Below are 23302 nucleotides of genomic sequence, written 5' to 3'. Positions count from 1 at the left end.
AATTGAGCATGCCTTTTATATGCTGATGAGAAAACTGAAGGGGACTAGCCCCCAAAACAAGCATAAGCTAAAGATGGCTGCAATGCAGGCCTGGCAGAGCATCATCAGAGAAGACACCCAGCAACTGGTGATGTCCATGAATCGCAGACTTCTAGCAGTCATTCCATGCAAAGGATATGTAACAAAACACTAAACATGACTATTGTTTAAGAAGGAACTGCAGATGCTGGAAAATCGAAGGTAGATAAAAATGCTGGAGAAACTCAGCGGGTGCGGCAGTATCTATGGAGCGAAGGAAATAGGCAACGATTCAGGCCGAAACCCTTCTTCAGAATTGTAGGGTGGGGGGGGGCGGGAAGAAGAACGGAAGAGATGGAGCCAAAGGGCTGAGGGAGATCTGAGAAGGGGAGGAGACAGTAAGGGCTACCTGAAATTGGAGAAGTCAATGTTCATGCTGCTGGGGTACAAACTGCCCAAGCGAAATATGAGGTGCTGCTCCTCCAATTTCCGGTGGTCCTCACTCTGGCCATGGAGGAGGCCCAGGACAGAAAGGTCGGATTCGGAATGGGAGGGGGAGTTGAAGTGCTGAGCCACCAGGAGATCAGGTTAGTTATTGCGGACAACTTTTATTTACATGACATTGCTGTGTCCCAAACATTATGGTGCCCTAAATGGGGGGGACAATGTATAAACACTGCTGTGATTTCTACATGGTGAAACCAAAATGTATAAAAATGGCCTTCATTAAAATCTGACAATGTGCACTTTAACCGCATGTGATTTATTCTATGACAAATCTCAAATTGTGGAGTACAGAGGCAAATAAATAAAAGATGGGTCTTTGTCCCAAAGTGTTCAGAAGATCATCTTTTACTGAAATTTGTTCTAGCATTTCACATATAATGTGAACACTTCAAAGTACTTCAATAATTGCCAAGCATTCAGGACATGACAATGTTGCAGCTCGTAAAGCTCCTGCCTCACCAATGTCTGGCATTGTGTGAAGCTTGCAGGTTACCCTGTGACTATGTGCGTTTCTTCTGGATGCTCTGGCTTCCGACCATATCTCCAAAACATGCAGGTTGCTAGCTTATTTGACCACTGTAAACTGCCTTGTGTGTGAGGTGGAGTGGATTGGGGGAATTAAGGGAAATATGGGGAGAAGTTACAGTGAAAATTATTGAGGGGGGTGGGGTGGGGGGGTAGGGAATGAGATTGATTGATGAGCCAGCAGAGACTAGGACAGGGGTCTCCAAACTATGGCCCGCGGGACTCATCCGGCCCGCCACAAGGTTTTATCCAGCCCTTAACACGTTCCGTGCGGGGGTTATTTAGCGGGTTCTGTGGTAACGCAGCTTTAGAGATAGAGCGGAAACAGGCCCTTCAGCCCATCGAAGCGATGCCCGTACGCACAAGCACTATCCTACACACACTCGGGACAAATTCAATTAACCCCCAAACGTGGAGTGTGGAAGGAAACCAGAGAACCCAGAGAAAACCCACGCAGGTACAAATTCCGTACAGACAGCACCCATAGTCAGGATGGAAACCAGGTCTCTGGCGCAGTGAGGCAGCGACTCTACTGCTGCATCACCGTGCCATTGCTCCTATGTTGCACAGGTGAGTTGTGTGGGGTGGTAGCGTGGGGTGCGGAGTGGAGCGAGGTGGAAGGGGGGGGGAGCTAGTTGGTGGCTGGGTCGGACAGGGTCGGTGTGTAGTGGTCTCACCCCGTGAGGGTGACCCGCGAACAGCTCCCGCTCCGGGGCGCCACACTGACCTGGACCCTTTGACCGGGTCTCCGCCGATGCGTGCCGGCGCGGCCACGGGAATCCGCCTCTCTCTCTCTTCTTCTTGCGTTTGAGGCAGCAGAGGTTATGTAACGCCCTCCAGGCGCTGTAGCCAGTTCAATGTGCTGTTGTCGAGGGCCGTGGGGTCTACCCCTCCACCAGGGGGGCGGAGGACAGGGCAGTCGAAAATGACGTTCTGCGCTGTTTGCTGGTCTGCTCCACATGCACAGGCTGCTGATGAACGCAGCCCCCAGCGATGCAGTTGCCGTTGAACGGGCTGACCCTTGTACGGAGCCGGTTCAGGGCGACCCAATCTTAGCGGGGCAGGGTGTGTGTGTGTGTGTCTGTGTGTGTCTGTGTGTGTCTGTGTCTGTGTGTGTCTGTGTCTGTGTGTGTCTGTGTCTGTGTGTGTCTGTGTCTGTGTCTGTGTCTGTGTCTGTGTCTGTTCCTTATTTTTTCCTACGGCCCCGCAGAAATGTGCCAAATATATAATGTGGCCCTCATGCGGAAAAGTTTGGAGGCCCCTGGACTAGGACATGAAACCACCAGCTTTATCGTAATGATCATGGACATAATACAGCCACAAAAGCATGATATAATGTAACCCTAACTTATTCCATGGTAGATCATGGGTGCACAGATTCCAGGTCAAGGAGCCATCTTTGATTTGTTAAGGTCAGCCAAATAAAGGGGGCACAGCAGACTACTGCAAAATTACACAATTGTTTCTGTCAGGAATATCAACATTCATCTACATGACGTACAGCGTGAAATCGAACACCAGCTGCACACTGACAGTGAAATGCCTTTCAATTTATATAAGTGATCAAACTTGGTTCTCGTGGGTAATCTCCATTTAAAATATATTTGTTTTAGTTTAAAGATAAGAGATGGAAACAGGCTCTTCGGCTGACCGAGTCCGCACCAACCAGCAATCACCTGTACACTAACACTATCTGACATTCTAGGGACAATTTTTGATAACGGAAAGCAATTAACCTACAAACTTGCACGTCTTTGGAATGTGGGAGGAAACCGGAGCATCCAGAGCAAACCCACTTGGTCACAGGGAGAACGTGCAAACTCCATACAGACAGCACCCATAGTCAGGATCGAACGTGGGTTTCTGCCGCTGTAAACCAGCAACTCTACCACTGCACCACTGTGCTACCCCAATTGAGGATGATGATTGTCAGAAATGCGAAAGAGAAAGCAAGTTAGCTTTAAGAAATCACATATTGCCCATTCCAAACCAATATGCCACAGGTTCCATTTTGTCCACCTTTGTGAGATACTTGATGAATACCCTTCATTACATAAAAAAGTTTTGAAATTAAAAATCCCTTCGTTATTTCAATAAGACAATATATACTCTATGGAATTTGTAACTATTTTCATTTCCATAATCATATTTCATAATATGAATTACACCAAACAACCAAGGCCTGTTGGATCTCCAGGTTGAGAAGCATTGTAACTCCCCTATTCATACCAACCTTTCTATCCTTGGCCGCCTCCATTCCCAGAGTGAGGCAACACGCAAACTGGCGGAACAGCACTTCATATTCTGCTTGGATAGCTCATAACACAATGGTATGTACATTGAATTCCCCAATTTCAAGCAATATGCCCCATCCTCTCTTTCTTTCCTGTGCTCCCATATCCCACTTCCATTTCTATCACCATCTTCCCACCCCCTACATTATGCTGCTCCTTTGCATATTCATTTCCCATTCCCAAGGCCCCCCAATTTCCTCTTATCGCTACTTTCCCCTCCCTCCTCTTTCCATCCACATTCCTCTCTCTGGCTTTACATTTCATTCCTCCTCTCTTGAACTAACACCCTTTTGTCTCCTTTTGACCTCGAGCCTTTGTCGCTTACTCCATCCAACTGCAAATCCGTCTCACCTATATCCACCTATCACTTGCCAGAATTTGCCCTTGCTGAGTTCCTCCACCACTTAGTTTTGCTCGAGATTCCAGCATCTACAGTTTGTGTCTCCAGCTAAATATTTTCACATCTTATATGCATCATTGGCAGATAGCTTACTGAATAGTTTGTGCTGTTAATTATTAATAGCAACTCAATTTTGCTTTGAGCTTACCTGGGATTTAGCCAGCTTTTTTTCTAACAAGTCCCTCTCTCGCTCTGTATGCTGGAGTCTTTTATTGAGATCACCTATGTCCGTCTTTAATGATGCCAGAGCTGCTAAATGTAGCTGGTGAAAGAGAAAGCAGCTTTATCAAAGAGCAAATGAAAGTCAAAGAAACCTAGATGCTGAAAATCTGTATTAAAGACAGAAATTGCTCTAAACACATAGGTCAGGCAACATATATAAAAGGAGAAAGAGCTAACATGAATATAACTGAAGACACTAGAGATTGCAGATACTGGAGTCTTGAGCAAAAAGACAGACAGGTTGGTATGGGAATGGGAAGGGGAATTGAAGGAGCTAACAATGGGGAGCTTCAGCTGGCCCAGGCAGACAGAGTGCAAGCATTCAGCAAAGCAGGTACTTATCCTATGACCAGTTTTCAGGCACTTCAATTCACTTTCCCAAACCAACCCGTCTGTCCTCAGCCTCCATTGCCAGAGCAAGGGCTACATGCAAACCTCCATCTCACCATTCAGCTCCTTTCCACACCTCCTCCTACTCTTCTATGTAACCTGTAGCCTTCGATGCCTTGGAGACTAAAGCGGCCTTTTCACGGGGCGACTTGACGCAAGAGTTAACCGGAGTTTAACATCGTGGGAACCTTGTGCGATAACAGTGCGGCATTCGTGGACCACCGTGGACCACCGTAGCGCTAACGGCAGGTCATCGTGTAACTTGGTCACTCGGGAGAAAATTCAAGAAAGTTTGAATTTCTCCAAGATTGACTTGTACACTTGTGGTTGAGTATTGCAACATTATATGAACGTAGTGCCCAGTGCGATATCCGTAATAACTCTTGCGGGTACCGTGGGAACTCCTGCGAACGGTGAACCCGGAAGCTGGACAGAGGGAACAGAAGGTGAGTAAAAATTATCTTATGTGGGATTGAATTTAAAAAATAAATAAAAATAAAGATTTGCATCCGCATATGGACATCAACTTATTCATGAGTTATGTTAATGAGATTCAAGAAAATAACTATAATCTTTAAAAGGGACTTTAAAAGGGACTTTACTGAAAGGTTACGCGATTTTTATGGTCCGTGAGAAATTTTTCACATGTACTTCTTTGAGAGATACAGGTCGGAGTCCTCGGGTCCAGGGGTCCGGAACGCTACCAATCAATGTTGTACAGAGACCCGTGTAAGGAGTGAACTGTACATGCTGGTTTAAACCGAAGACAGACACAAAAAGCTGGAGTAACTCAGCGAGTCAAGCAGCATCTCTGGAGAAAAAAAGCTGATGTTTCGGGACGAGACACATCTTCAGACTCAATTCCGATTAGGCTGTCTGAAGAAGGGTTCCGGTGTTGGGGGAGTCCAGAACCAGGGTCCCAGTTTTACAGTCTACCGTGGGAACTCTTTAACTCAGTAAAGTAAAGTAGCCTTTATTGTCATATCAGCGCACAGGCAGCAGTTGACTGTTGCTCTATTCAGTTTCCCAGGGGGTCGGGACGGGACTGGAGTTGGGAGAGAAAGGTGGGGGAGTCGAGGGAGAGGAGGGGGAGACAGATGGGGGTGTCTTCATTTACTGACGGCGGGTGTCTGTCACTGAAACAGGCAGGTGAGATTTCACATCCACCTTGTGTGTGCCTCTCTCTCTCTCTCCCTCCCTCTTACACAGGCTGAGAGACTCTGCCTCTGTGAGTATACGTCTCTTTCTCCCCCTCTCCCACACACAGTAAGACCGAGGTACTGTGCTCAGTCCATCTGTGTCTCCCACATACACAGTAAAATATGTCTCCAAATGAGCCAATTCAACCAAGGGAGGATATATATAGTGTGTGAAAAAAAAAGTTACATCATTTGTGTCACGTGTAGTTCACGATGTTCATTCAAGATTTAACGGGAATGCTCGGGAAACGGACAAGTCACTCGCACAAATAGCAGAAATGCCGAGTACCGTGGGAACTCTTTATCTACCCCCCGTTATATCGTGCGAGACTCGTGCTGGACCACGACCTCTTCACTCTGGTGACATCTTGCGTCAACTCGCCCCGTGAAAAGGCCGCTTTAGGTGCTCTTCTAAACACAGCTGAAATGTTGCAAGCCTCTTCCACCACCCTCTCTCTGTTCAGGATTGCAGCCAACCCAGTGGGTGAAAATAATTCTCCCACATATCTCTTCTGAACTCCTACCTTGTATCTTGAACCCTCTTGTTTGAGACAAGGATGAAAATACTTCAAACAATTTAAAACCAGACAAGTTAACGAACGTTTGAGCAAGTTTTCCCAAATAATTTACAAATATAGCATATAATTTTTCATCACGCAAATAACGTCGACAAGCCTTTATTATATTTAAAGTCAGAAAGGATTTTCAAATTCTGGATATGGAGCTTCCACTTGCTCAGAATCAGGTTATACCATTACTGATTTTAATCGAAGAACAGGAGTAAAACTTCAATTTTAATTGACAACCGACAGATCTAACTAATAGCATGGTACATTATATTTATAGCTCTATGGTTCACTGTTTAAATTAAAAAAGCTTTCCTTTTTATGTTTGTTTTCATTGGCGAGAACCACATACACTGACTGGTACTATTTGCCCTGTGAAGATACAGAAGCATCGACCTTGAACTATTGTATATCTTGAGCTGACAGCATGTAGACAAATGAGCCATCTATAAATCCTATGGTACCCTCTGAACTGTGTTTTTTAATTTATGAAACATGGCTGTTAAACTGGAACACATTAACCTACCAGACATAGAAGTATATATCAGTGCATTATTGATGAGAATTGCTGATATAAAAACTAATTATTCCAAGTGTTGTTCAACAATATTGACATAACTGCCAACTAGATTCATTTTTGAGAAATGCTGTTAGTTTTTTGGACAGAAAGTGCAGAAGTGCACAATGTTTTGAATGTTAATTATCCGTGGTGTTAGCGTAGTTTACAAGTCAGAAATGTGAACATTGTGGAATAATGTGGAAGATGCCAGCAGTCTCGTCGGTCTCCCAAACGCTACATACGTCGGGCATTCGTAAGCAGGCGAGTACTTATAATTAGGTGAAGTAAGTTCGAATTTGGGATTAACTGAACCATTACCATTTTAAAAGTGATACATGCTGTGCTTAGTTTTATATTTGTAGTGTAGATTGTAATGTCAACTTCTGCCAGTAATAATGCTACAGTGTTGTTACCAGAGGAAGGTACAAATATGGAATGACAAATCAAAATAATTATAATCAGTAAGTATATTAACAGTGAAGCATCCCAAGGTTCATCACAGGAGCAGTGCAAATCAACATTTTAGAGAACCACAATAAAGCATGTGATGCAGTGTTTCATATTTTGTTTCAGATTGTTAGCCTCTATATCAATCCTTTGATAACCTACAGCCACAAACACGATCAAATATCTGGAATTGAACTGATATTAAGGCAGTGATTAGGGGTTAGCTACTCTAGGGACAGACCAAAAAAATGTAATTCTAGGATTTTCCAATTTTTTTAACACATAACCAATTTCCCAGCTATGCACTTACTTGGTGGGTTGGGGAGAGGAGCAGGAGTGATGACAGAAACAGAAATTCTCTGACTCACTATCACGTAGAATGTTAACCATATGTTTGGCAGAAATGTTAAAATCAAATCAGAGGGCTGAATGTGTATTCAGGAGGACAGTCGTTCTGAAATAATAGTGTAAAGATTCACTAGCAAGAAAAAGCAATGGACAAAATCTACCTTCTCAAGTTTATCCAACACAAGCTGCTGATGAGAAGACACAAATATGTGGGGATTTTTTTCTATGGATATTTTTTACAGTCATTTTATAACAAACAGAAAGTTCTTCTTCAAATAATTAAAATTACCAAAATATTTAAACAGAGCTGATTGACTGAATCGTGTGCATCCTGGCACATGACCTCTCTCACAAGTTACACTAAATTCAGTTTAGACACAGCTTTGGGCAAAGCATTGCACCACGACCCAAAAGCTGAGAAAAGCATGGGTTGTCTCAAGACATTTCTCATACCCAGTCAATGTTAAAATTAAGAAAGGTATGAGAAATTTCTTGAGACAACCCATTGGTAAATGTTATCCAATTGCAGTAGCATGCAAAATTTGGAGTTTATAAAAAACGTTGCAGACTTGACGTTTTAATGAGTATTTAAAAAAAAAGGCCAACAAAATTATTTTCCGAAAGAACTGAACAAGTTGTGTAAATGAGCAATCATAGAGCTGTTACATTTTGGCTATTACAAACAACACAAGCTATGATAGAGAAATATAACACGTTTTACAGTGCACCACTTACTGACATCTGTCAGCACCTGTAGTAAGGATTGAACCTGGGTATCTGGCGCTGTAAAGCAACAACTCCATCGCTGCGCCATTGTGCAGTTGTGCCCACAATTCCCAAAATGCCCTTCCACTGAAACGCCAGTCATCTGGTCAGGCTCCTTTCCCAATACAAGGACAAAAATAGCCCCTCCGCAAGTTGAACTATCTCAGATACATGTCAGATACACTGCACAAATTCTGCCCCGTCTAAACTTTTTTAAATGAGAAAATTCCAGACAATATTGGGGAAGTTAAAGTCACCCACTATGACAATCCTGTTGCGTCTTTGGGTGACAGAGTCATAGAGTTATGGAGTGATACAGTGTGGAAACAGGCCCTTTAGTCCAACTTGACCACACGGACCAAGATGTCTCAGCTACACAAGCCCCACGTGCCCACGTTTGGTCCATATCCCTCCAAACCCGTCCTATCCATGTACCTGTCTAACTGTTTCTTAAATGTTGATATAGTCCCTGCCTCAACTATCTCTTCTGGCAGTTTCTTCCATACATTCACAACCCTTTGTGTAAAAAAAATATACCGCTCAGATTCCTATTGAATCTTTTCCCCTTCACCTTAAACTGGTGTCCTCTGGTACTTGATTCACCTACTCTGGGCAAGAGACTGTGTGTCAACCCGAACTATTTCTCTCATGATTTTATACACCTCTATAAGATTACCCCTCATCCTCCTGCACTCCAAGGAATAGCGTCCCAGACTACTCAACCACTCCCTATAGCTCAGACCCTCTAGTCCTGGCACCAACCTTTTAAATCTTCTGTGTACCCTTTCCAGTTTGACAACATCTTTCCTATAGCATGGTGCCCAGAACTGAACACAATACTTTAAATACATCCTCACCAATGTCTTATACAACTGCAACATGACCTCCCAACTTCAGTACTTAATGCTCTGACTGATGAAGGCCAATGTGCCAAAAGCCGTTTTGACCAACCGATCTACCTTCAACTCCACCTTCAAGGAACCATGCGCCTGCACTCCTGCACCCCTCTGCTCTACAACGCTCCCTAGAGCCCTACCCTTTGCTGAACAGGTCCTGCCCATGTTAGACTTCCCAAAATGTGACACTTCACATTTCTCTGTATTAAGTTCCACCAACCATTCCTCAGCCCACCTGGCCAATCGATCAAGATCCTGCTGCAATTTTTTACATACATCTTCACTATCTGCAAAACCACCCACTTTTGTATCATTTGCAAACTTGCTAATCTTGCCATGTGTGCTTTCATCCAAATCATTGATGTAGATGACAAACAGTAACGAGTCCAGCACCGAACCCTGAGGCACACCACTAGTCACAGGCCTCCAGACCGAGAAGCAACCTTCCACCATCACCCTCTGCTTCCTTCCTTGAAGCCAATTTTCTATCCATTGAGCTATCTCTCCTTTGATCCCTTACGATCTAAACTTCCAGAGCAGCCTACCATGCTCTGCATGCAATCTGCTCTTCAGCTTGCTATTGGGGGGCAGGGCTATCGTACAATGCCATTGGAGTGCTTGCACCTTTCTTATTTCTAAGCTCTACCCAGATCACTTCAACGGACAAACCCTCTTTCCACAATCTGTCTACATATCTATTCCTCTATCTCCCGCTGACTATAATCATTTATAATCCCATTTGAATATTTGTATCTTTCTTATATTTGATTTCTATCTATATTGCCTCAGTGAATTAATCTTCCAGAATGCCTTCCGAGTGCCACTGTGACATTCTCCGATTAATAATTTATTTCCTCCACCTCCTTTACCTTCCTAAAACATCAAAACTCTGGAAGGTTAAGCTGCCCGTCTTGTCCCTTTCACTTCCAAGTCTCTGTGATGGTCATAACATCACAGTTCCATGCACTTATCCATGTTTATCCACTCATTGAAATAAACAGACTTGAGCCCACCAGTGTCACCACATATATTAACCTCTCCATCAGTCTAACCAATGATTTTGTACAAACACTTGTACTCAGTGCAACAGCCAATGAAAGTAAGCATGTTATACAACGTCTTCACTACCCTATTTACCCGTGTTGCCACATTAAGGAACTATGTACTTGTACCCAGAGGTGTCTGTTCAACAACACTTCCCAAGGCCCCGCCATTCACTGTGCATGCCCTGCCGTGGTTTAATTACACAAAATGGAACATCTTGCACATGTTAAATTCTATCTGCCATTCTTTAGCCTAGGTTAATCAATATCCTTTGTAACCATAGACAACATTCCTTACTGTGCACATTGCCACCACTCTTGGAATGATCTACAAATGTATTAATCAATATAATAATAATAATAATATATTTTATTGTCATTGCACATAAGCGCAACGAGATTTGGTATGCAGCTTCCATCCGATGTCATAACATAAATAACTAATAAAATTTAGATTTAGATACCCCGAGAACATGGATTGTAAAAAGAACAGTAAAATAGTCAGTCTGAAGAAGGGTTTTGGCCCGAAACGTCACCCATTTCCTTCGCTCCATAGATGCTGCTGCACCCGCTGAGTTTCTCCAGCATTTTTGTGTACCGTAAAATAGTCAAAACAGTTCAAACAGACTAAAGTGCAGATGTGTCTGTGCGACGTGACCATCCGAGGGGGACAGTCCAGGGGGGCGGGGGGCACTCAGCAGGGCTGGTTCAGAGCCACTATAGCTCTGGGAATGAAGCTGTTCCTGAGTCTGGAGGTTCGGGCGTAGAAGGCCTTGTAACGTCTGCCGGAGGGTCATATAGTGCCGGAGACTGTAACGTCATGCCACCCACATCGTAATCCAAATCATTAATATATATGACACACAACAGGAGATCATGCTCCAATCCTGCAGCACACCACGAACACAGGCCTCCAATCTGAAAAACTGATTCTTCCAGCAGTTTATTTTTACCTTCATATCACAGTTCCACTATAATTGGCCTCCTGCTAATTTCTTCCATTGCTATTGCAATTTATTTTGCATCTTAGCGTTGTCTTGGAACACAAGCACACGACCACTAAGAATGCACACTAAAGATTTGCTTCACTCTCTCAGAGATATTCTGCTTGCCCAATACATCCCTTTCCCTCCCTGTGCAATTTAATAGAACCAGTTTACCAATGATGGGATCTTTGATCTAAAATGTTCCCAGTTACCATTTCCACAAATGTTGCTTAACTGACTGATTCCAGCATTTTTATTTTTTACCAAAAATGAGGGTAAATGCAAAATATTATTCTTAAACCTTGCTTCTGACACACTCATTACAGCTAAAAGTTCCGTATATAATCTTTCCTCAATGCTGAGCAGCAACATCACTTGTCCCAGCCACACAACACTAGCTCTCCCAGGCAGCCATTGCATATTGCTCCACTGGCTCACTCTACATCAAGCCAGTGATGAGATCACCATTACTATTTCATTGGTGTGGGAGCATCAGCAGTGTGTGAAGCCCACAAACAGGTGGCCAGCACAGCAATGCATAATGACAGGAAGGACACAAACACATACCAGGTTCCCAGCATTGCAGCACTATCAATAATGCATCTTCTGTCTGCTTTCCAAACTAGTTGCTTCCCCTGCACATGTCATGAGAATGAAGCACTAGAACAACTAGATCCTTCTCTCTCACCATTATATTTTGTTTAAGAAAAATGTTCCTGTCAAAATTAACTATTTTGTATTTTCTCATATTTCATTTGCTAGATCTTTGCCCTTTTACTTAATATATCTAGTTCCCTGTGTAGCATCCTTATGTTCTCCTGACATCTTACTTTCCTCTCTATCTTGGCATTGCTGTGCCAGGTTTACACTACCATCTATACATAACTAAAGCTCTAATCCTGTTATCTTCCGGTTGCGCAGTCATTCTATTTGAGCAAAAATGTTACGCGATAGCACAACGATTTTTCGCCAGCTTACTCACCGTTCTCCTGCGCAGCGATTGCACCAAGTTTCGTTCCGATCGGTGGTCTAATGTAAAGCGAGGTTTAAAAATCTTATAAACCGTGCGTGCGCAGATCAATCTCCTCTCCTGCCGTTCAGCGCCGCATGGATCGGTCTTTTCTCCTGTCACTCCGTGAGACAGTCTGCCCCTTCCTGCACCATCGCGTCTTTACAGGAGCGGTGGCTGGCCGGTGGAGGTTACGAACCGGACACAATTTTCAGAGGGACTGGAAACGGCCCGGCCCGGGAAATGTCGCCAAACGGAAAACAGAGAATCTGATCCAGGCGGAGGAAAACGTCCAGCGACCAGTGGTCCAGCGACCGCTGTGAGTCCGTTCCAGTCCCTTCTCCTCTGGTCCCCCCTCGCTGGCTCCTGCCCACCTCCCCTGTGATACAGCCCACAACCCCCGTATTTTCTCCGAGCACTCGCCCCACCCGCCCCCACAAACCCCCCGCCCACACCCCCACAACCCCCCCCCGTCCACACCCCCTCCCCCGCCCACATCCCCCTCCCCCACCCACACACCCCCCCCTTCCCACAACCCCCTCCCCCACACACCCCTCCCCCACACAATCCCCTCCGCACACCCCTCCCCTACACCCCTTCCCACAACCTCCTCCCCCACACCCCTCCCCCGCAGCCCCCCCTTCCCCACACCCCTCCCTCCCCACACCCCCCTCCCCCACACAATCCCCTCCCCCACACACATCCCTCCCCCACACACATCCCTCCCCCACACCTCTCCCCCTCCCTCCCCCACACACAGGCCATACCCTCTCCCCCCCACACACCCCTCCCCCACACACACCCCCGCCCCTACAACCCATCCCAAATACACCCCCTCCCCTCCCCCCACACACTTCCCGCCCACAGCCCCCCTCCTCCACACCCATCAGTTGAGCCTGCGCAGTAATACCTGCGTGTTCTATATCACAATGAGAACGCAATGGGCAGGAATGGCTGCACCGCCGGAGAGCTGCTAAGTGGATGGGGGGGGGGGGGCGGGTTAAGGGGGGATGGAGTGAGTGCATGTGGGGGGGGGGAGGGCAAGAGGCGGAGTGGGGGGGGGGGGGGTGCGGGGAGGAGGTGGGGATCAGGGGCGTCACATCGGGAACCAGTCAGCCGCCCCGCACAGTTAGGAGCTATGGGTGAGTGGTGGAATAATGCATTGGGGGAACGGGTTGCATTGGGGGACCAGGCCTCCCGCGTGACTGGGACCCAACGGGTCCCATTTAGTCTAGTTAGATATATTTCTGACAACTGGTGTAATGTATACTTAGCTTTATTCAAACTCTTACTTGCAAAGGGAAAGTATAAGCACTTACAGCTTTCTCCGTGTACTACACATGAAGATATGAGGAGATAAATTTCAATAAGCGAGTTCCAACTGCGCATGCCCAGGTCATGGATCACACGCGAAAAACGCTCTCGACAGCCGTGACGCGGCATGCACACAGATCTGCGCCTCATCCGCAGCCGGGATCACCACCCCCAGCACCTACCACCCTCTGTGTAAAAAAAAAAACTTGCTCCGTACATCTCGTTTAAATTTTGCTCCTCTCACTTTAAAGCAATGTCCTCCAGAATTTATTTTTTTCCATTCTGTCTACCCTATCTATGTCTCTCATAATTTTATAAACTTCTAACAGGTTTCTCGACAACCTCTAGCGTTCCAGAGAAAACAATCCAAGTCTGTCCAGCCCTGTAACTAATACCCCCTAATCCAGGCATCATTATGGTAAGCCTCTCCTGCACCCTTTCCAAAGCCTCCATATCCTTCCTGTAATGTGGCAATCAGAACTGCACGCAATACTACAAATGCAGCCTAACCAAAGTTCTATGAAGTTGCATCATGATTTCCCGATTATTATACACCATGCCATACGCCATAGATACTACAGGGGTCGGTGGGTGCGCTGCAAGCCGGCAGCCCTGCCAGCAGCGTGTCAGTTTTTTCTACTTTCTTTGTTTTTTTTAGTGTGTTTAGGGATCCCAGGCTGCGGACGCCGCGCCGACCCTTCAGTTCAGATGCAACCCGTCCCTCTTGTACAGGTCGCCTCCGCCCCAGAAGACATCCCGATGGTCTAAATATCTGAATCCGTGCCCCCTGCATCAAGGCCTGCAATTCATCAGGCCAATTTTCCTATTCCTATCATCACTAGCACGTGGCACAGGGAGTAATCCAGAGATTACCACCCTCAAAGTCCTGTTTTATAATCTTCTGCTCAACTCCCTATATTCCTTTTACAGGACTTCATTCCTTTCCCTACTATGTAATTTGTGTGCACAACAACTTCCGGTTGCTTCGAGACATCCTGGACCCTGCCACCAGGGAGGCAACACACCATCCTGGAGTCTCTATTTGCTGCCACAGAATCTCTTGCGCAATTAATTAGCGGGTTTCCTAGCACAACGGTCGGCCAGAATTTACCCTTCCCCGCTTTGCCTCAGAGCCAGACTTGATGTTACAGACCTGACTACTGCTGCCCTCCCCTGACTGATCATCCTCCCTAACAGTAACCAAAGGGACATAACTGCTGTAAAAAGGAGTGGCCACAGGGAACTCCAGTACTTTGTGCTTACTCTCTGCCCTATATCGAAGGTGTAACAACTTCACTATCTATCGGTGATCTCCCCCCCCCCCAGTCTCTCAGGGGATCATGAAGTCATCCAGCTGTTGCTCCAGTTGCCCAACATGGTCTGCAAGGATCTGCAGCTTGGCCAGCAACCACAGGTGTCATCCCCACGGACACTGGAAGCGGCTCGTACAAGTAACAGTAGGTACTCGGGAAATCCGGTAAACTCTTGACGTTTTTTCAACACTGTGAAAAATGTCCACGAGTTAAAAATACTCGTGATGAAAAAATTGTTACTTTTTACTCGTACGAGCCGTTACGAGACATCCATGAACTCCTACGGACCCGCTACAGACATTCTCCGAGTTCGAATCAGGGGAAAACTCGGGAGAACTCTTGAATTACCTCGTACAGTGGGACAGGCCCTTTAGGAATTGGCTGGCCTCTTAAAAGTCCTGTTCTTCTGCATAATTCTGTGATGCCATGAAATTTATGCTTCAATTAAATTATCTGTCTCCTTATATTTACTTAACGTTCTTAGAAAACTTCAAACATCATTAACTTCTTGTATTGGCAATCTCAAAATGATTGGTCAAGCTGAAAAAATGTACATTATAGTCAATAGACAATCGGGGCAGGAGTAGGCCATTCGGCCCTTCAAGCCAGCACCACCATTCAATGTGATCGTGGCTGATTATCCCCAATCAGTACCCCGTTCCTGCCTTCTCCCCATATCCCCGGACTCCACTATCTTTAAAAGCCCTATCAAGCTCTCTCTTGAAAGTATCCAGAGAACTGGCCTCCACCGCCCTCTGAGGCAAAGAATTCCACAGGCTCACAACTCTCTGTGAGAAAAAGTGTTTCCTCGTCTTAGTTCTAAATGACTTACCCCTTATTCTTAAACTGTGGCATGTTTCCTGCCTCTAGCGAGTCCAAACCCTTAAGATTCCCTCTCATCCTTCTAAACTCCAGAGTATACAAGCCCAGCAGCTCCATTCTCTCAGCATATGACAGTCCCGCCATCCAAGGAATTAACCTTGTAAACCTACGCTGCACTCCCTCAATAGCAAGAATGTCGTTCCTCAAATTAGGGGACCAAAACTGCACACTGTCCTTCCTCAACTGCACAATGTCCTTCCTCAAATGAGGGGACCAAAACTACTCCAGGCTATATACAACTGCAGAAGGACCTCTTTGCTCCTATACTCAACTCCTCTCGTTATAAAGGCCAACATGCCATTCGCTTTCTTCACCGCCTGCTGTACCTGTATGCTTACTTTCATTGACTGATGAACAAGGACCCCCAGATCCTGTTGAACTTTCCCTTTTCCCAACTTGACACCATTTAAATAGTAATCTGCCTTCCTGTTTTTGCTACCAAAGTGGATAACCTCATATTTATCCACATTAAACTGCATCTGCCATGCATCTGCCCACTCCCCCAACCTGTCCAAGTCACCCTGCATTCTCATGGCATCCTCCTCACAGTTCACACTGCCACCCAGCTTTGTGTCATCTGCAAATATGGTTTCCTGTCTGCCAACCAATTTTCTATCCATGTCAGCACTCTACCCCCAATACCATGTCCCCTAATTTTGCCCACTAATCTCCTATGTGGGACCTTATCAAATGCTTTCTGAAAGTCCAGGTACACTACATTCACTGGCTCTCCCTTGTCCATTTTCCTAGTTACATCCTCAAAAAATTCCAGAAGATTAGTCAAGCATGATTTCCCCTTCGTAAATCCATGCTGACTCAGACCGATCCTGTTACTGCTATCAAAATGGGAAGCTATTTCATCTTTAATAATTGACTCCAGCATCTTCCGCACCACCAATGTCAGGCTAACTGGTCCATAATTCCCTGTTTTCTCTCCACGCCTTTCTTTAAAAAGTGGGATAACATTAGCTACCCTCCAATCCACAGGAACTGATCCTGAATCTATAGAACATTGGAAGATTATCACTAATGCATCCACGATTTCTAGAGCCACTTCCTTAAGTACCCCGGGATGCAGACCATCAGGCCCTGGGGATTCATCAGCCTTCAGTCCCATCAGTCTACCTAACACCATTTCCTGCATAATGTGGATTTCCTTCCGTTCCTCTGTCACCGCAGATCCTCTGGCCACTACTATATAGAAACATAGAAATTAGGTGCAGGAGTAGGCCATTCGGCCCTTCGAGCCTGCACCGCCATTCAATATGATCATGGCTGATCATCCAACTCAGTATCCCGTACCTGCCTTCTCTCCATACCCTCTGATCCCCTTAGCCACAAGGGCCACATCTAACTCCCTCTTAAATATAGCCAATGAACTGGCCTCAACTACCTTCTGTGGCAGAGAATTCCACAGATTCACCACTCTCTATGTTTTTCTCATCTCGGTTTTAAAGGATTTCCCCCTTATCCTTAAGCTGTGACCCCTTGTCCTGGACTTCCCCAACATCGGGAACAATCTTCCTGCATCTAGCCTGTCCAACCCCTTAAGAATTTTGTAAGTTTCTATAAGATCCCCTCTCAATCTCATAAATTCATCATATCAGGAAGATTGTTTGTGTCCTCCTTCGTGAAAACAGACCCAAAGTACCTGTTCAACTCATCTGCCATTTCCTTCTTCCCCATAATAAATTCACCTTTTTCAGTCTTCAAGGGCCCAACTTTGGTCTTAACAAATTTTTTCCTCTTCACATACCTAAAGAAGCTTTTACTATCCTGCTTTATATTCTTGGCTAGCTTACCTTCCTAACCTCATCTTTTCTCCCCGTATTGTCTTTTTAGTTATCTTCTGTTGCTCTTTAAACATTACCCAATCCTCTTGCTTCCTGCTCATCTTTGCTACATTGTACTTCTCTTTTATTTTTATACTGTCCCTGACATCTCTTGTCAGACACGGTCGCCCCTTACCCCCCTTGGAATCTTTCTTCCTCTTTGGAATGAACTGATCCTGCACCTTCTGTATCATTCCTAGAAATATCTGCCATTGTTGTTCCACTGTCATCCCTGCTAGGGTATCTTTCAGGTCAACTTTGGCCAGCTCCTCCCTCCTAGCTCCATAGTCCTCTTTGTTCAACTGTAACACAGACACCTCCGATTTACCCTTCTCCCTCTCCAATTGTAGATTAAAACTTACCATATTATCGTCACTACCTCATGATGGCTCCTTAACCTCAAGTTCCATTATCAAATCCAGTTAATTACATAACACTAAATCCAGAATTGCCTTCTCCCTGGTAGGCAATACAAGCTGCTCTAAGAATCCATCAGGGAGGCACTCCACAAACTCCCTTTCTTGGGGTCCAGTACCAACCTGATTTTCCCAGTCGACCTGCATGTTGAAATCTCCCATAACAACCACAGCATTACCTTTACAAAATGCCAATTTTAACTCCTGTTTCAACTTGCACCCTATATCCTGGCTACTGTTTGGGGGCCTGTAGATAAGTCCCATTAGGGTATTTTTATCCTTACAATTCCTTAGTTCTAACCATATTGACTCCACATCACCTATTTCAATGTCACCCCTTGCAAGGGACTGAATTTCATTCCTCACCAACAGAGCTACTGCACCCTTTGCCCACCTTGTCTGTCTTTATATAGGAGGTATACCCTTGAATATTCAGTTCCCAGCCCTGACCCTCTTGCAACCATGTCTCTGTAATTCCCACAACATCATACTTGCCAATTTCTAACTGAGCCTCAAGCTCGTCCACTTTATTTCTTATAATTCGTGCATATTCACCTCCCCTCTCGCACCGCTCGCAATTGACCCTGACCTTAATCTCTTAACCCTTCTCAAACTTTCCTTTCCATTAATTCGAGTCTTTTGTACCTTTTCTTGTGCTCACTTCCCCTTCAACTCCATCTTTATAGTCCCAATTTGTCAATTTCTCCCTCCCCCGCCCCCCACTATTTAGTTTAAACCCACACGTGTAGCCCTAGCAAACCTGCCTGCCAGAACTTCGGTCCCCCTCCAGTTAAGGTGTAACCCGTCCCTTTTGTACAGGTCACCGCTACCCCAGAAGAGATCCCTGTGGTCTATAAATCTAAATCCTTGCTCCCTGCACCAGGCCCTCAGCCACACATTCAGATCCCCTATCTCCCTGTTCCTGTCCTCACTAGCACGAGGTACTGGAAGCAATCCAGAGATAACCACCCTAGAAGTTCTGGTTTTCAATCTTCTTCCTAGCTCTCTGAACTCACGTTGCAGAACCTCCTTCCTCTTCTTCCCGATGTCGTTTGTGCCTACGTGCACGACTAATGCCGGCTGTTCACCTCCCCTCTTGAGGATGTTCTGAATTTGGCTCGTGACATCGTGAACCCTGGCACCAGGGAGGCAATGCTGCCACAGAATCTACTGTCCGCTCCTCGGACAATGTAGTCACCCACCACTATGGCTCTGCCCGACGTCGGTCTTGCCGATTGGAGCCACCGACGTGTTCGCCACTCAGGCTGGAAGCTTCATCTCCCCCGACAGTTCCCAAGAGGGTGTACCTGTTTTCATTAGGCACAGCCACCTGGGTCTCTTGCACTCCAGTTACCACCCTTTCTCTCAGTCACACAACTTTGTTCTTCCCGTATCCTCGGCGTGCCAACCTCATTGGAGGTCCTATCCAGGAAACTCGCGTTTTCCCGGATGGCCCTGAGGTCATCCAGCTGCTTCTCCAGTGCCCCAACACGGTCCTTCAGGAGCTGAACCTGGACGCACTTGCCACAGTTGTAGCAGCCAGCGGCTCCATCCGTGTCCCTGGGCTCGCACATCCTGCAAGCCTCACACTGTCTCATCTTACCCGTCATGTGTTCGCCGTGTCCCGTCCTCTCCAGCTTTTTGAGTAGCTCCTCTCCTCAGCCTCCTCGCCGAAGACTCTCGAGTCAAAGACTCACATTCTTCTGTCCTGATCTTTTAAAATCCTTTGACTACAGTATCATAAACAAATTTAGCAACCAGGGTTCATCCAACTTATTGATAATAAATTGTAAAATGTTGAAGCGCAGCATATTATATCCTACTGACCAAAACAATATCTACCTCTGCCTGCCTTTTCTTGTTATTCAGCCAATCTTTTATCCATTCTAACATGTTACCTCCCTCCGGCTTTCATTTGATGTGGCACCATTTCAAATGACTTCTTGAAATCTTAGTATATCCAGTAGTTCACTTTATCTATAGCACATTTGTTCAAGCACAATTTATCTTTCACAAAACCACGTTAGTTAATTGAATTTTTTCCAAACGTCCTACTAAAATGCTTTTAATAACAGCTTCTAACTTTCCCCTTATGTCAGATGTTAATTAAGCTAACCAGCCTAAGGCTTTCTATCTAATGCCAGTCTTCATTCTTGAATAAAGGACCTACATTCATTATTTTCTAACCTAATGAAACTTTCAAAATCTGGGGAAATTTGTAAAATTAAATCTAATGCATCAACTCGCCCACTATTTACTCACTTTAAGCTCTTCGGATGGAAAGTTCATCAGAATTTAGGATTAAAAACAAGAGACAAAATGCCGGAGTCATTCTGAGTGTCAGGCACCTTCCCTGGAGAACATGGATAGGTAAAGTTTCGGGTCGGGACCCTTATTCAAACTGATTGCAGGGTTGGATGGGGAAGAAAGCAAGAAGAGTGGAGGAGCTGGACATAGTATGCTGTACTTCGGGACGTGTCCACATAACCTGCTATCACTTCCCTGACCAGTCTAATTTTCATAATTTAATAATATCTGGGTTGTTAAATGTATCCTCCCTAATGAAGATCAATGCAAAATGCTTATTTAATTCATTCTGCATCTCCTTATTTTTGATTATTTATTCCTCAGACTCGCTTTCTATAGGATCAAGTCTTATATTTGAAGTTCAATCGTAACTCTTACTGCATTCACATTTTGGCCTGCCTGTTTTTTATAGTTATGCACCGCAGAAACGATCTTCAGCCTATTGAAAACATGTGGACCATCAAGCACCCATTTACACAAATCCTGTGATAATCCCATGATATTTTCCATATATTCCATTAAATTCCATTAGATTCTACCTGTCATCAACACATTAGCGGCAATTCATAGGGACCAATTAATTTACCACCTGCACATCTTTAGCAGCCGGATGTCACATGGAGAACGTACAAACCAAACAGCACCAGAGGTCAGATTGAACACAAGTCATTGGACAGTTCTCTTGATGTCACACTATGCCACCATACTCTTTTCAATTTCTTCAATCCTTATTTTTAAATTCTTCAATTAAGTTTTCCTGTTAAGTTAACATTCTTCAGTGTTCCTCTGTCATTAAAATTCTTTCATCCTTCCTTCCATATTAATTTTTCAGTCATTCGTTGCTTTTACATTTTTTAGCTAACCTTCTGGCTTCCATCTGTCTCTGCATATATGCTTATTCTGCAAATATGATACTACTTTAAACTTTTTTGATTAACCAAAGATGCTGATCCACCCCCCGGATTTTTTCTTTCTTGTTGGGATATTTCATTCTGCACATTCCACCAGATCCCCTCCGGTGTCTCCTACTGGTTCTCAATTAATCTTCTCTTAACCTAATTTGCCAGTTCACTCCTAACAACTCTTCTTTCACACTCTTATAATGTCCCATATTTAAGTTTAAAATACTCGTTTATGACCCAATCATGCACCATCAAATTATTAATCTGTACCTACATTTACCAATTTATTAACAAAACTAAAAGCACCCAAATGCACTCATGCATTTGTTGCAGAAATACATTTTCAGTTGATTGCAATGTATCACAATTAGATAGATGTTAGTTATCCAAATCAGATGCAAATTAAATATCCATCACTACCACCAAAAAGCATTTGGTAAATACTGTGTATTAACCATATTATTTCAGTCTACCAGAGAGATTAGAGCTTTTCTTGTACAAGTTCATTATCCAAGCTTCAAACCATGAGTACAAATGTCGTTTCATCCTGTGCAACAAAACAGTAGATGCTGGAAAAACGAAAAATTAGGAAAACATTTGGATCAGGCAGCATTGCCCTGATCTGCAGTTGCAGTTCAGCTCTGCAGTTGCAGACATAGCCCAGTCTTTCATGAAATCCAGTCTGTCATACAAATCAGCACCTCCCCTTAAAAAGCCAACTTTCCTTAAGTGGTTATGCTTTTGCTAAAAACAGATGGAAATATTTTAATATCGCACAGAGAAAGAACATAATTGCCAGATTTTCTTTGGAGATAGTTCACCAGTATTAACCCAGAGATTTGGGCTCATATTTACTCAAATAACTTTCTCTTTTATACTGCATCAATTTATTTCACACGGCACAACAGAAACACAGTTGTGATAATGAGATTATGTAGCATTTTATCATTTGAACTCCTCAGAAAATATGAAACCTATTGGAGGTAATATACAGTGACATAGTGGCATTTACTCAACATGAACTGCCAATGCCAGTTTATAATTATTATTTTTGAGTGTTGTGGTCATTGCTGTTAAGGCCTGCATTTATTGCCCAACCTAACTGCAATTTTGTAACTCTATGAAACAAGTCCATGCTTGCGTGCAGCAAGACCTGGACAACATCCAGGCTCCATGTACCACCCCAAGTACCAGGCCACAATTATCGCCAACAAGAACCTAACCATGTATCCCGACATTCAACTATGTTGTCCACACTGAATCACCTACCAGATAACATCCTGAACAGAAACTCAGTTGGAGGAGTAAAATAAGGACTGTGGCCAAAAGAGCATGTCAGAGGCTAACTCACTACATAACTGCCCAAAGACTTTCCAACATCAACAAGGCACGTCTAAAGCATGACAGAATAATTTCCACTTTACTGGAAATTACTTTGGACACATAAAATTCAGCAATGTCCAGGACAAAGTAATTGCTTAATTGTCAACTCACCCACCACCCTAAAGATTTTATTCCCTCTCTCACTGGCACATCAAGGTTATGTTGAAGTCACCCATCTTTAAAAATCCAACAGTATATGCCAAACAAGGAATAGAAAAGCAGCAAGTTGATGGGAAGAACGGCAACTGCAGATTCACCTGCAAGTTTCACATTACCCCGACTTTAAAATATATTGCAGTTCCTTCATCATCATTGGTTTAAATTCTGGAACTCACTGCACATCAACATTATGGGGGTACCATCTATTAAAGAACTGCATGGTTCTAGGTAATTCCCCAATAAATGTTGACCTTCCTAGCCACACCAACAGAGCAATTTTTTAATTAAAATAACAATATCAAAACCTTCATTCAATTTTTGGTATCAGCTTCCTCAGGCAATTATATAGATTTATATTTTAAAAATCCTCAAAGGGAGAATGAAAATAAACAATAAATAATTTTAAAATTTCATATTCTAGAACTGACGATTTATCTCCTGATAGAACCCTGCAATAATACCATTATAATTTAAAATATGAATAAGGGTAGACCATTCAGTTCACTCCACCATGTAAATGACTGATCTTTTATTTCAGTATCATTTTCTGGTAACAACCTGATAACTCAATTTCCAAACAACCTAAGCTATCTTTATTTTGGACACATTCAGCGACCGAA

General features: G+C 44.3%; 1 protein-coding gene across 1 annotated transcript in view; it reads right to left on the bottom strand.

The window, feature by feature from the left end:
* The window catches only part of mcc (MCC regulator of WNT signaling pathway), a 142553-nt gene that overhangs the window by 74709 nt on the left and 44542 nt on the right, over positions 1-23302 (bottom strand). The window contains 1 exon segment of the mRNA XM_033017440.1: positions 3893-4006. Coding sequence (XP_032873331.1) covers positions 3893-4006 — 114 coding nt within the window.

Source organism: Amblyraja radiata, chromosome 3 (assembly GCF_010909765.2).
Source record: "Amblyraja radiata isolate CabotCenter1 chromosome 3, sAmbRad1.1.pri, whole genome shotgun sequence".
NCBI classification, from domain to species: domain Eukaryota; kingdom Metazoa; phylum Chordata; class Chondrichthyes; order Rajiformes; family Rajidae; genus Amblyraja; species Amblyraja radiata.
This window is presented reverse-complemented; position numbering and strand designations above follow the sequence as displayed.